Raw genomic sequence first — 14,662 nt, forward strand, 5'->3', positions numbered from 1 at the left:
TACAGAAAGGGTATAATTCCCATAGAGAGAGTACATAGGACATTTAGAGGAATGTTGTGAGGGCTTGAAATTGGAGCTATGAGAAAAGCTTGGATCTGATGTGGTTGTCTTCCTGGGGGCAGATGAAACTGACGAGCAAATTAATTGTGAGGTATAAAATAATGAAGGGCTTGGGTGGAGTGGACAAGTAAAACTCGTTTCCCCTAGAAGAGAGGCCAGCTAAAAGGAGGCACAGATTTAAGGTAATTCTTAGAAGGGTTAGAGGGGATATGAAGAAAAACAGTTTCAATCAGAGGATGATGGGTGCCTAGACCTCACTATCTGGCTTGTTGGTTGAAGCAGAAACCCTGAACTTATTCAGAAAACATGAAACATGTAACCTGCAAGACTACAGACCATGTGCTGATAAGTGGGATTAGAACAGCTGGATAGTGGTTTTCTCACTTCACACTGATACGATGGGCTGAATGGCTTCTTTCCAAAATTTAAAACTTCTGTGGTTCTATATGGGGAAATGCAGAGAATGAAAGCTGGGAATTGAGAACCTAATAGGGAAGTGTGATATCTGCAGGGTGTGAGAATAATGCCAGGGCTCTAAAATAGGGTTAAGGACCACTAACCACAAAGGAGAAAGCAGGAGACTAAGACCCTAACGTAGAATGATAATTGGTCAAAAAAAAATAAGGAGTCTGGAAGCAGAGTAAGAGGTATCAAATTAAATACATATTTATACAGAATTCACCAAAGAGTTTCAGTCAGTGGCAGGTGAAGCCACAAATTTATTTGCAGGCCCTGGAGAAGCACTGGTGACCACAGGCATTAGTATGGGAGCCTTAGTCCCAGATGAGGATGCAAGTGAATCTATTCACAGACCTCACTGCTGATAACAACAATCCCTCACTGGAACTTCAGAGGTGTTCTCAATATTCTTGGTAACTGGATTATCAGTAAAGTTTTGGCAAACGTAACAAATTCATCATTCATAGAGACAGATCCCATCTGGCTTTAATTTTGTATAATTCGCTGATTTCATTTCCCTTTTTTTGGTTTATTTTTCAGATATTGATGAATGTCAAACCATCTTTGGTGCCTGTGATAGAGGCGAGTGCACAAACACTATTGGCAGCTATTACTGTACCTGCCCCCGTGGCTATGTAACATCTGCAGATGGTTCTCAGTGCATTGGTAAGTTTAAAGAATACACAAATCTGAAACATTTCTCTTCGAAAAGTGAAAAGAAAAGTCTGCCAAGTGTAATAAAAATCCATCATTCTGTTGTTCTATTTGTTTTGGGCAGCCTTCTGAGCAAATGTTGTGTTAATGAAATATTTTTCTGTAACTTACTCAAAGGAATATCCTGAGAGATATATGCTGTCACAAATCAGTTTAATCTGTGACAGGTTGAAATAAGTGGTTATTTAGACTGAGGGATCATTATTGAAATCATTGCACAATACCCGTTATATGACATAAATCATAACTTCCTGCCAGTATTATGAATAATTTTTAGTTAACTTAATTGAAAATCTGTTACTCTATAGTTTAATTGCTATTATCATGTAAAATAGCAACATGTAAATAAAAACAGAAACTGCTGGAGAAACTCAGCTACTCTGGCAGTACCTGTGGGGATAGAGCGATAGCTGTTCTTTGGAATTTTGGACCAAAGAAGTGGAACTGGAAACATTCACTGTGTTTCTCTCTCTGCAGATGCTGCCAGACCTCCTGAGTTTCTCCAGCACTTTGTTTGGCATCTGTTCAAGTAGCAGTGTACAAATATTTTGCTCATTTGTGATATTTTATTACAATGGGCAGAAGAAGTTCAACTCTGATAAATGTGAGGTGATGAACTTTGGAAGAAGGAACGAGACAAAAGAGAACTCAATAAATAACAGGACACCAGAAAGCTCAGAAACACATGGGGCTCTTGGGATGCTTGTCCAAAGATCTCTGAAGGTGGCAGGACAGGTTAAAGAAGGCTAATGGGCCGCTTACCTGAATCAATCATGGCATAGTTTATAAGAGTAAGAGGTTATACTGGAGCAGTACAGGGCTTTGGTGAGGTCACAACTGGAGTATTGTGTACAGTTCTGGTCACCACACTAATGGAAGGATGTGATTGCACTGGAGGGGATACAGAGGGGATTCACCAAGATGTTGTACAGGTCAGAACATTTCAGTTGGGCAAGCTTAAGTCATTTATTTTGGAGCAGAGAGAGATGAGGGTGTTCCCGATAGAGGTGCGTAAGACTATAAGATTCATGGACAGGTTGGATATCCCTTACTCGAAGGGTCAGTAACAAGGGGGCACAAATTTAATGTAAAAGACAGGAGATTGAGAGTGGATTTGAGGAAAAACATTTTAACTCAGAGGTTCGTGGCAGTCTGGAATGCACTGTCTCAGAGGGGAGCTGAGGCAGGAAATCTCACAACTTTTAAATAGCACTTCGATGAGCCCTTGAAGTGTCCTAACATTGAAGGCTATGGGCCTCGTGTGGGAAAGTGGGACTCGTGTAGGTAATAGTGTACTTTTGGCAGTACAGGCTCAATTGTGCTAAAGGACCTCCTCTTCTCCATTGTAATTCTACGATTCTTTAAAAGAATTTATCAAGGGTATACAAGGTTAATTATGCAGGTGCATTACTAATCCCTCAATCATATTTTTATTGGTCCAGAATTTTTTGTAAATAGTGAAGCAAAGATGCTTGCCACTGACCTTGGAGAAAAACATTCAGAATCTAAGAAATTTAACCATCTCTGACAAGCACTTTGACTGTCTTGATTTACATTTTCCAAGGGATTCCCAGCATTAGACTGCAGTAGTGTTATCAAGCTGGCTGCAGAGCCTGTCAATGTGAAGAATTCTCATTGACAGCTAGCTAGACAATGAAACACACCAATAATCAAAGTATTGTTTAAAAGTTGAAACATATAAAATAATCAGAGGGTTAGATAGGGTGGATAGGGAGAGCCTTTTTCCTAGGATGGTGACAGCGAGCATGAGGGGGCATAGCTTTAAATTGAGGGGTGAAAGATATAGGACAGATGTCAGAGGTAGTTTCTTTACTCAGAGAGTAGTAAGGGAATGGAACGCTTTGCCTGCAATGGTAGTAGATTCGCCAACTTTAGGTACATTTAAGTCATCATTGGATAAGCATATGGACGTACATGGAATAGTGTAGGTTAGATGGGCTTCAGATCAGTAAGACAGGTCGGCACAACATTGAGGGCCGAAGGGCCTGTACTGTGCTGTAATGTTCTATGTAACACAAAGTTTAAAATAAAGATTTGGACAAGTAGATAAATATAAAGTAAAATCATTAATGTCATTTCAAAAATAATCATATTTAGAAGTATCTAAGTGTTAATCATAACAGATACAATTAACAATTAAATTAATAGCATGCCACAAATATATTGTATATAAGGTCAGTTGTCTAGGCAGTGATTAAAAAAACAGTTACACTTTATTTATCAATGGTAAATGTTTTTATGGGTTTTTACATTTGAGAACAGAAGTGGGGCATTCAGAATAAATTGATTGGTGTTGGCTTTTGGGGAGGGGTGTGGGATAGTGAGTGGTCTGCAGCATAACCTTTGATGGAATTGTAAATGACAGACTTTTAAAAGAAAGCTCTCATGGTATGTGTGCATTGCTGGCAGGGCCAACATGTATTGCTAATCTGTAACTGCCCTTGAGGATGTATTGGTGAGCTGCCTCCTTGGAACACTGCCATCCATCCAGCGTTGCTATATCCACCATGCCAGCAGTTTGGACAACTGAATCACTAGCTAGGCCATTTGGAGGGCAGTGAAGAGTCAGCCACATTGCTGTGGTTCCAGAATCACATGTAGACTAGACTAGGTAAGGATTGCAGATTTCCTTCCCTGAAAGGCAACAGTGACACAGAGGGGATTTTTATGTCAATCAATGATCATCCCATGATCACCATTACTGATACCAACTTTCACTTGAGGAATTTAAATATTAAGTCATCCAATTTAAATTCTACCAGCTGCTACGATGGAGTTTGCCTTGTGTCCTCTCAGACTTCAATGAATGATTCCTGTGTTAATCAGCAATTGCTCCGTACTGATATTACTGTCAGAACCAAAGTAGCAACAACTGTAAGTGGTAGTTTGCTTTCCAAACCCTGCAAATTCTGGGCCGTTGTGACAGAAGTTTCTCTCTCCTGTCCATGTTTTATCCCCTGTCCTTAAGGTATCAGCCATTCTTCAGTTATAATCCATGCTACCTCTTTACCTGTTTGTGCTTCGACAATTTGCACTGACAAGGCCATTCTCAATACCTGGCCAAAGCTTACAATCATACACAATTCTTTTCTCATTTGTATCCACCAATATTCATTTTCTAGCAAAAACTTGTTGATTGTCAAGCTAAAGTCCTACTGTCTCATTAGAGAGAGGGACAACTAGTCGTGGCTTGACCTGAGGGTCACCACACCTTGGGGAAGGGGAGACATTCTTGGTAAGCTCAGCTGGTTTGGAAATTGAACCCACACTGTTGAGCATCTCTCTGCATCACAAACAAACTGTCTGGCCAACTGAGCTAACTGACCGTCACCTCAGAAAGGAATCCTCATTACTTATGGGGAGCTAAAGTCAATTGTATAACACTAGCTATCACATCCCACAAGGTCAACGAACACAGCACTGTGGATTTATGACACAATATTATTTGATCTATACAGTGGGGTGGCCTATTGTGCTTAACAATAGATACCATAAGATAACGCATGGCAGAATGAATGGCAAGATGAACATAAATAAGTTATAAATAAATGTGTGAACAGATTGATAGGTTGATGGGAATCTTTCTGTACAGGATAAAGATGAGTTAGGACCAACTGAATTAGTGTGATGTTGATGTTCTTGACAGCCAAATCCTGTAGATTGACAAGCACCATGAAAGAATAAATCTCACTGTGGCTTGCCCACCATTCCAATATTCACAGTTTACGTAAACAATGTTAACCATTCTACATTAGTTAATGTGGAAACCTGAAGGCAGTGCAATTTCAGATGTAGCTTGATTCAGATCATTCAGTTGAAAATAATGAGTTTTTGAGTAAAAGAGCTGAAATTAGTTAGAATTAGCAAGTTTTTTTTACTGGTAAGACTCAGAAAGACCATAATGTTTTGATTTGTAAGCTAATGAAACTTGTTGTTTAGATTCTGTTTCATATTGGATTCCAGTCAAAATGAACCCAAACCAGTGATGATACTGTGTTAATTGTGATCTGCTCAGAGTGGATTAGCTTCACCCTTCTTTGAGAAATAGTACTTAATATGAGCTGGAAGTTATTTGAATTCAGTCCAGATGAACAGCTTTCATGCTGTCGGGGCTCAGATGAAAACAGAAGCTTATTTCAATTAGATTGCATTAGAAGAAAGCCTTGAATCAAGACTGTTTCCTTCCACTATGGGTTTTGTGGTAATGGGAACCAAATAACAACTCACTGTGATACAATGCCAGAACAAAGATAATTGGTTTATGCAATATAAACAAAAGAGGGATCATGATCCGTCTTAGCCTGTATTATGGTACAGTCGTGTTAGGCAATCCAGACCGTAGAGATTCACTCTGTTAGTGCAGCTTGGTATAATTGCAGCATGGAATATCACTTCAAGAGGTGATTATTATTCCATTACAGGAGACAGTATGGGGCCAAAAGAAACCGTAACTGGCAGTTGCAAACTGCAAGGTAGTTCTTTTTTTTCAGTAGGCTGTAGAATATTTTATATTGTAACCTCATAAGGCAGTGAATAAAGGTGAACTATTTGACAATGGTGTTGTCCCATCAGAGACCAATCCCATCCTTATTCAAATACAATAAAATGTGAGGCTGGATGAACACAGCAGGCCAAGCAGCATCTCAGGAGCACAAAAGCTGACGTTTCGGGCCTAGACCCTTCATCAGAGAGGGGGATGGGGGGAGGGAACTGGAATAAATAGGGAGAGAGGGGGAGGCGGACCGAAGATGGAGAGTAAAGAAGATAGGTGGAGAGGGTGTAGGTGGGGAGGTAGGGAGGGGATAGGTCAGTCCAGGGAAGACGGACAGGTCAAGGAGGTGGGATGAGGTTAGTAGGTAGCTGGGGGTGCGGCTTGGGGTGGGAGGAAGGGATGGGTGAGAGGAAGAACCGGTTAGGGAGGCAGAGACAGGTTGGACTGGTTTTGGGATGCAGTGGGTGGGGGGGAAGAGCTGGGCTGGTTGTGTGGTGCAGTGGGGGGAGGGGATGAACTGGGCTGGTTTAGGGATGCAGTGGGGGAAGGGGAGATTTTGAAACTGGTGAAGTCCACATTGATACCATATGGCTGCAGGGTTCCCAGGCGGAATATGAGTTGCTGTTCCTGCAACCTTCGGGTGGCATCATTATGGCAGTGCAGGAGGCCCATGATGGACATGTCATCAAGAGAATGGGAGGGGGAGTGGAAATGGTTTGCGACTGGGAGGTGCAGTTGTTTGTTGCGAACTGAGCGGAGGTGTTCTGCAAAGTGGTCCCCAAGCCTCCGCTTGGTTTCCCCAATGTAGAGGAAGCCGCACCGGGTACAGTGGATGCAGTATACCACATTGGCAGATGTGCAGGTGAACCTCTGCTTAATGTGGAATGTCATCTTGGGGCCTGGGATGGGGGTGAGGGAGGAGGTGTGGGGACAAGTGTAGCATTTCCTGCGGTTGCAGGGGAAGGTGCCGGGTGTGGTGGGGTTGGAGGGCAGTGTGGAGCAAACAAGGGAGTCACGGAGAGAGTGGTCTCTCCGGAAAGCAGACAGGGGAGGGGTTCCATTTCCACTCCCCCTCCCATTCTCTTGATGACATGTCCATCATGGGCCTCCTGCACTGCCACAATGATGCCACCCGAAGGTTGCAGGAACAGCAACTCATATTCCGCCTGGGAACCCTGCAGCCATATGGTATCAATGTGGACTTCACCAGTTTCAAAATCTCCCCTTCCCCCACTGCATCCCTAAACCAGCCCAGTTCATCCCCTCCCCCCACTGCACCACACAACCAGCCCAGCTCTTCCCCCCCACCCACTGCATCCCAAAACCAGTCCAACCTGTCTCTGCCTCCCTAACCGGTTCTTCCTCTCACCCATCCCTTCCTCCCACCCCAAGCCGCACCCCCAGCTACCTACTAACCTCATCCCACCTCCTTGACCTGTCCGTCTTCCCTGGACTGACCTATCCCCTCCCTACCTCCCCACCTACACCCTCTCCACCTATCTTCTTTACTCTCCATCTTCGGTCCGCCTCCCCCTCTCTCCCTATTTATTCCAGTTCCCTCCCCCCATCCCCCTCTCTGATGAAGGGTCTAGGCCCGAAACGTCAGCTTTTGTGCTCCTGAGATGCTGCTTGGCCTGCTGTGTTCATCCAGCCTCACATTTTATTATCTTGGAATCTCCAGCATCTGCAGTTCCCATTATCTCTTATTCAAATACATCTGTATGTATTCTGCAGAGATAATGGGAACTGTAAATGCTGGAGAATCCGAGATAACAAAGTGTGGAGCTGGGTGAAGCTCCTGAGATGCTTCTTGGCATGCTGTGTTCATTCAGCTCTCCACTTTGTTATCCTATATGCATTCTCCAGGCCACTTTGAGTTTAGCGACATACACACATCTCATTTCTCTACATCGGATTCACATTATTACCTTGCTTTCTTAATGCTCACTCACTTTATAATTACTGGGGGGCTGCCAGCCTTTCTGGACTTCACCTTACTCTCTGACTGCACTCTCACTGTTTAGCACTGACTTCCCAGCACTTGGTATGCCAACCTGTCAGTGGGTCATAGTGCTTTCCTGGCATACAGGATTATCACTACTCTGTTACAAGCTGCCAGCTTCTTGCATTACTTTTGTACATTGCTGAGAGACAAACTGCCAGTAAAGAATAATTAAGGGGAGGAACAGTCACTGCGTGATATTGTGCTGTATCAACAGCACAGCATGCAGCACATGTTAGTGTGGAAAATATACCATTAACTTCAGGAAAGTACCCACCACTGAAAGTCAGGTGGAAATTGCCCTCTGTGCTATGAGAGGGGTTTGCAGTCAATCTGGGTTGCTGTCACCGTCACTCAAGAGACTGGTCCGATTCCAGTCGAGGACCAGGCCATGGTCAGTCAGGTCTTTGGTCCCTTCAGATCTTGAGTAGACATGACGCATGTAATAGTGAGAGTAATAGTCCATGACCCTTGGTGAGACACATGTGTAGAGGCAGAGATCAAGTGAGTGGTGATTCTGTGCGTGTGGGCTATTCAAGGGGCAATGGTAACATTTAGCCTTATGGTGAGTGGAAGATCATTAACCTGCTCACTGTAATGTTTTCTGTCCCTTTTCACCCGAAACATAGCACTGACCCAGACTTTTCATTTCATCTGGCAGTCAATGGAAAAAGGACCGCTCTGCTCTCCACCACTGCATCAACCAAGGCATGCATACCCCTCTCCACAAAGTGAGGAGTGAGCTTTCTTTTTGCCATATCCTTAGTGCTGATGATAGAGCCCCACAACACTGTGGGGTGTGGGGGGGTCACTTCTTGGCTTGTAGTGCCTGAAGTGGTATGTACCTAGGCTTTAAATACTGTGCCAGGTTTCACCATTAATGAGGTGAAGAATGAAAGATTGCACACAAAGGGTTACTTCATGTCTCAATAGATCAAACACTATCAATCTCACATGACAATACACTTCAACTGAAAATGGGGAAGTTCCCTTCAACAAAACAAAACAACAAAATGAAGAAGTTTCTGCTGGACCAGTTGTGTTACATAATGCAAATCGAACTGACCATAACTAGTGATGGCACATCAGTCACTTTTCCTGCAAACAGCCATCTTTGTCACCTGGCACCCCTCAAATGATAACAAAATGTGAAGCTGGATGAACACAGCAGGCCAAGCAGCATCTCAGGATCACAAAAGCTGATGTTTCGGGCCTAGACCCTTCATCAGAGTGCCCGGTTCCATAGGCAGGTGCTGAGGAAAGTTATGTGACTGTGGTACCTGGTTTGCTTCAGGACATAGTCGAGCAGTTTCAAGCCTGAAGAGTTTACAAGAGAGTTGCAGTGGGGGAGAGATTCCCTGAGGTTGGTCCGGAGGGAGGAGGGTAACTTCTTCAGGTTAGGCATCCCTGGAAGAGGTTTCGCAGTGAGTTTAAAATTGTATCAGTGATAATGGGAACTGCAGATGCTGGAGAATCCAAGATAATAAAGTGTGAAGCTGAATGAACACAGCAGGCCAAGCAGCATCTCAGGAGCACAAAAGCTGACGTTGCGGGCCTAGACCCTTCGGCTTTGAAAAAAAATGTTTGCGAACATTGATTTCAATATCCAGTACAGTATCTTAACTCTGGGTGGCCAAAAATAGGAGGACCCAAAAACCAGGCACCTTTAAAGTGTGCAGTGCACCAATTTTAATTGACTAAAATAAAAACAACTTACCTTGGCAGCGGGTCTGGATGTAGCTTTGGCTCAACGTGGTTCTAGACCAATTATCTCTTTCGCCATTTATGCACCAGTCTTTTTCCCCTGCTCTAAGTGACCTTTCACCCCATGTGAACTGGCTTAGCCTGAGCAGCCCACAGCCTGAATTAGCCAACCCAGAATTCAGTACAGTTCTCTAAAATCTGCAGTGCCTTGATCCTGAGATTGCTGGTCTTAACATACTGTACCTGCAATGCCTGTGATCATTGCAAAATCTTTATGTGCTATGCAAATATACAGTTTGAAAATATTGCTGATGCTGCTACCATGTGCTTAGCAAAATCTAAGATGTTGTTAGGAATGAAGCAGTGGATTCAGGATGGCTTTCACTACAACAAACTAGAGGGGACCTCACCTCCTACAGCATTCGCACCTGGTTCACAGAGGATTACTTTAATGGGGACGAGCTCCTTCATTAATGACCAACAGGCTTCGTGCTTGTTTTAGGGGCCACCCAGATACCTGGAGAATGGGGAGGCTGTGACCTGAGGTGGTCTGAGTGCATGTTTATTTTGGACACAACTCACTTTGCTGTTTAAAATATGCTACCACCTGAAAAATTGGTGGGAGATACTCTGATGTTTGCTCTGAATGTGTCTGGAGGGGAGATGGTTTCACAAAGTGCTGCTCACACCTCGGTGATTTCTTCAGTGACTGAAATGAAAGATTGGAGTATCAAGGTTTGTACAGTTCATATGATTTTCCAGCCATTTATCTTAATAGATGGAAAATCTGAATTTTCAATCTGTGCTGCCATCACATGGAACTTTGCACTGGGAGTGTTAATTTGCAAAATCTACCCCATCTGCTTTACCCTCGGAGGAATAATTCTTGTACAATCGTGTTGTATTTTTCCATTTTTCATAAGGCAATTTCATCACCTTTGTGAATGAAGCTGACAATTCCCTCAGAATGTGTTTTTAATTATGAAATTATGGAGCCCACTAGTAATGGGGCAAGATGGCTTAGTTCTTTCAAAGTGTAGGATTATTTCAGTTAGTAAGAAGAGCAAATTTTCATCACTCTCTTTCCCCACATCCTTGTTTTTTTTCTCTCTTCAGCACTATGTGTTCATTCTCTCTCGACTCTACTTGCCTATTTTTGGTTTTTATCACCCTTCTGTGGGGCCTGCTTCTTTTTTAGTCTTCTGTTCACTAAAGGTAGACACTCACAATATCACGTCAATCTGTCCTTTTGTTTTACAGGCACCGACTGATTGCACTTTCCAGCACTTATTTGCTTATTTCACCTTGACAGTAGTTTCTACTCATAAAGTAAATTGGAATTGAGCCTTGTTGAAGAAAAACAAAAGTAAATATTTTGCCAGTTCACTACACGATTGTGTTCCACACACTGTTTAATATTTATTTGTATTTTGAGTTCAAATATTTGGCTTTTTTTAACATTCTGTTTGCATAAACATAATGAATTTATACAAATTATTGTAGAATAGTTACAACATAAAGGAACCCTGTGCTTCCTCTCTGCAAGAACAATTAACCTAGTCTCCCCTGAGAAGGAAAAATAATATTTTACAAAAATACAAAAAGAAATCATAAATGCTGTGCACTCCAAAGACTACCTGGTGAATGCAAGTCACAGAATGTGGACAATGTATCAAATGATGGCTGCGACCACAGGAGGGAACAGGAGCCAATCTGACCAGTGTGATTGTATCCACCATTGCACTTCCATTTACTTCATTGACGTTCTATAGGGAAGGAAGCCTGCAGCATTTCAGGCAAACAGCAATACGTTTGACTTGTAACTGCCTTCTAGAATTGACCAGCAAGCCGTTTAAGAGCAAAGAACAAAGAAAATTACAGCACAGGAACAGGCCCTTCAGCCCTCCAAGCCTGTGCCGATCGAGATCCTCTATCTAAACCTGCCATCTGTTTTCTAAGGGTGTGTATCCGTTTGCTCCCTGCCCATCCATGTACCTGTCCAAATATATCTTAAAAGACACTAACGTGTCTGCGTCAACCACCTCCGCTGGCAACTTGTACCAGGCACCCACCACCCTCTGTGTAAAGAACTTTCCACGCATATCTCCCATAAACTTTCCTCCTCTTACATTGAACTCATGTCTCCTAGTAATTGAGTCCCCTGCTCTGGGAAAAAGCTTCTTGCTATACACCTTGTCTATACCCCTCATGATTTTGTAGACCACAATCAGGTCCCGCCCTCAACCTCCGTCTTTCTAATGAAAATAATCCTCATCTACTCAACCTCTCTTCATAGCTAGCACCCTCCATACCAGGCAACATCCTAGTGAACTTCCTCTGCACCTTCTCCAAAGCATCCATTTAGATGAATATCAAACCACAGTATAAAACTCAAATCAAAATAAGACAGGACAGAGGACCCAGGATCAACCTAAGAATCAGGTAGGATATCATGTACACATTATCCAACCAAACCTTCCATATTAACATCTGGAGATTTGTGCCAAAATTGGGGGTGGTATCCCACAGAATAACAAAGCAACAGCCCAATATAGTTACACTCACAGCATCTTACCTTACAGTCATTGTACCAGACTTCTCTATCACTATTGCTGCCGTCACTATCGTCGAACAGCACCAGGCAACCTGATGATAACTTATGGATTCAGTACATTTCTCCAAGGAAGAGCCTGCTGTGCTTCCAGAAGGGTTGGTTTATTTCTTTTGGCTTTTGGTACTCACCTTGCTGCTTTCCTACACAGTGGTTCAGCTGTGAGCACTGCTACCTCACAGCGCCATGGACCCAGATCTGATTCAAGCTGTTGAGACTGTCTGTGTAGAGTTTGGATGTTCTTCCTCTGTCTGTGTGGGTCTCCTCTAGGTGGTTCGGTTTTCTCCCACAGTCCAAAGATGTGCATGTTAGATGGATTAACTATGCTAAATTGCTCATAATTTCCAGGTATGTGCAGGCTAGGTGGATGAGCCATGGGAAATGCGGGGTTATGGGGATAGGGTGGGTCTAGCTGGGATGCTGTTCAGAGGCTGGAACAGACGCAATGGGATAAATGGCCTTTTTCTGTTCTGTAGGGATTCTATGTAATCACTAGTTTGTATCAAAATAAACAAGGCTCTGCTGCCTCTGCGCTTACTTTCCTAACCGTGAGCCTAATCCTCCCTCTACTGACCCCTTCTCCTGCCTCCCTTGCATCCCCTTCTCCTGGACACCACCCCCAGGCCTCCTACACATACAGATGGCCTAAAGGCCCTCCGCTTCTTCCTGTCCCGCAGACCCGACCAGACCCCTCCACCGACACCCTCATCCGCCTAGCCAAACTCGTCCTCACCCTCAACAACTTCTCTTTTGATTCCTTCCACTTCCTACAGACAAAGGGGGTGGCCATGGGTACCCGCATGGGCCTAAGTAATGCCTGCCTCTTTGTAGGTTATGTGGAACAATCCCTCTTCTGTACCTACACTGGCCCTAAACCCCGCCTCTTCGTTCGTTACATTGATGACTGTATCGGCTCCGCCTCGTGCTCCCAAGAGGAGCTCAAATAGTTCATCCACTTCACCAACACCTTCCACCCCAACCTTAAGCTCACCTGGACCATCTCTAATATCTCTCTCTCTTTCCTGGACCTCTCTGTCTCCATCTCCAGCAACCACCTAGAAACCGATATCCATTTCAAGCCCACCGACTCCCACAGCTACCTAGAATACAGCTCCTCCCACCCACCTTCCTGCAAAAATTCCATCCCATATTCCCAATTCCTTCACCTCTGCCACATCAGCTCCCAGGATGATGCATTTCACTCCCGTACATCTCAGATGTCCTCGTTTTTCAAGAACCGCAACTTGCACCCCCCCCCCACTCCACCAAAGTGGTCAAGAACGCCCTCGACCGTGTCTCCCATATTTCCCGCAACTCATCTCTCACACCCCCTCCTCACAATAACAACCAAAATCACAGTCCCCCTCGTCCTCACATACCACCCCACCAACATCCGGGTCCAATGCATCATCCTCCGACACTTCCGCCATCTACAATCTTACCCCACCACCAAAGACATTTTTCCCTTCCCACCCTTATCTGCTTTCTGGAGGGACCACTCTCTCCATGACTTCCTTCTCCATTCCACACTCCCCTCCAGCCCCACCACACCCGGCACTTTCCCCTGCAACCACAGGAAGTGCTACATCTGCCCCATACCACCCCCTCACCCCCATCCCAGGCCTCAAGAAGACTTTCACATCATCTGCTGTTCCCGTTGTGGCCTCCTCTACATCGTGGAAACTAAGCAGAGGCTTGGGGATTGGTTTGCAGAACACCTACGCTTGGTTCGCACTAAGCAACTGCACCTCACAGTCGTGAATCATCTCAACTCCCCCTCCCATTCCTTAGATGACATGTCCATCCTGGGCCTCCTGCATTGCCACAACAATGCCCCCTGAAGGTTGCAGGAACAGCAACTCATATTCCGCTTGGGAACCCAGCAGCCCAATGGTATCATTGTGGAGTTCACAAGCCTCAAAATCTCCCCTTCCGCTCCCACATTCCAAGACCAGCCCAGCTTGTCCCCACCTCCCTAACCTGTCCTTCTTCCCACCTTGGCCCTCCTCCCACCTCGGGCCCCAGCCCCATCTCCTACCTACCAGCCTCATCCCACCCCCTTGACCTGTCCATCCTCTCTGGACAGATCTATCCCCTCCCTAACTTTCCACCTGCACTCACCTTTACTGGCTCCATTCCCGCCTCTTTGACCTTTCTGTCTCCTCTCCACCTATCTTCTCCTCTATCCATCTTCTATCCACCTCCCCCTCTCTCCCTATTTATTTCAGAACCTCCTTCCCCTCCCCCATTTCTGAAGAAGGGTCTAGGCTCGAAACATCAGCCTTCCTGCTCCTCTAGTGCTGCTTGGCCTGCTGTGTTCATCCAGCTCAACACCTTGTTATCTCAGATTCCTGGGGACCTCCACCTGTGAACCTTTCTTCTGTATGTAAAACGACTATTCACAATTACTCTTTGTTTCCAATTTCACATCATTGTAGCACTGACCTTTTTATTCCATGGGATCTAATTTTGCTCACATATCTGTGTGTAGTACTTTATCAAATGCAATTGGAAGTCCATGTACTCCACATCAATTGCGTCATCATCAACACTCTTTTTATCACATCTAAAAAATTCAATCAAGTTTGCCGACAAACTT

The 14,662-nt window shown here is 44.4% G+C and overlaps 1 protein-coding gene across 1 annotated transcript in view; it reads left to right on the top strand.

Annotated features, from left to right (window-relative positions):
- LOC125450677 (fibrillin-2) overlaps positions 1-14,662 on the top strand; it is a 343,642-nt gene that overhangs the window by 133,964 nt on the left and 195,016 nt on the right. Inside the window, exon 8 of the mRNA XM_059642692.1 lies at positions 1,060-1,185. Coding sequence (XP_059498675.1) covers positions 1,060-1,185 — 126 coding nt within the window. The remainder of the gene's footprint in view (positions 1-1,059; positions 1,186-14,662) is intronic.

This window comes from Stegostoma tigrinum, chromosome 3 (assembly GCF_030684315.1).
Source record: "Stegostoma tigrinum isolate sSteTig4 chromosome 3, sSteTig4.hap1, whole genome shotgun sequence".
Taxonomy (NCBI): Eukaryota; Metazoa; Chordata; class Chondrichthyes; order Orectolobiformes; family Stegostomatidae; genus Stegostoma; species Stegostoma tigrinum.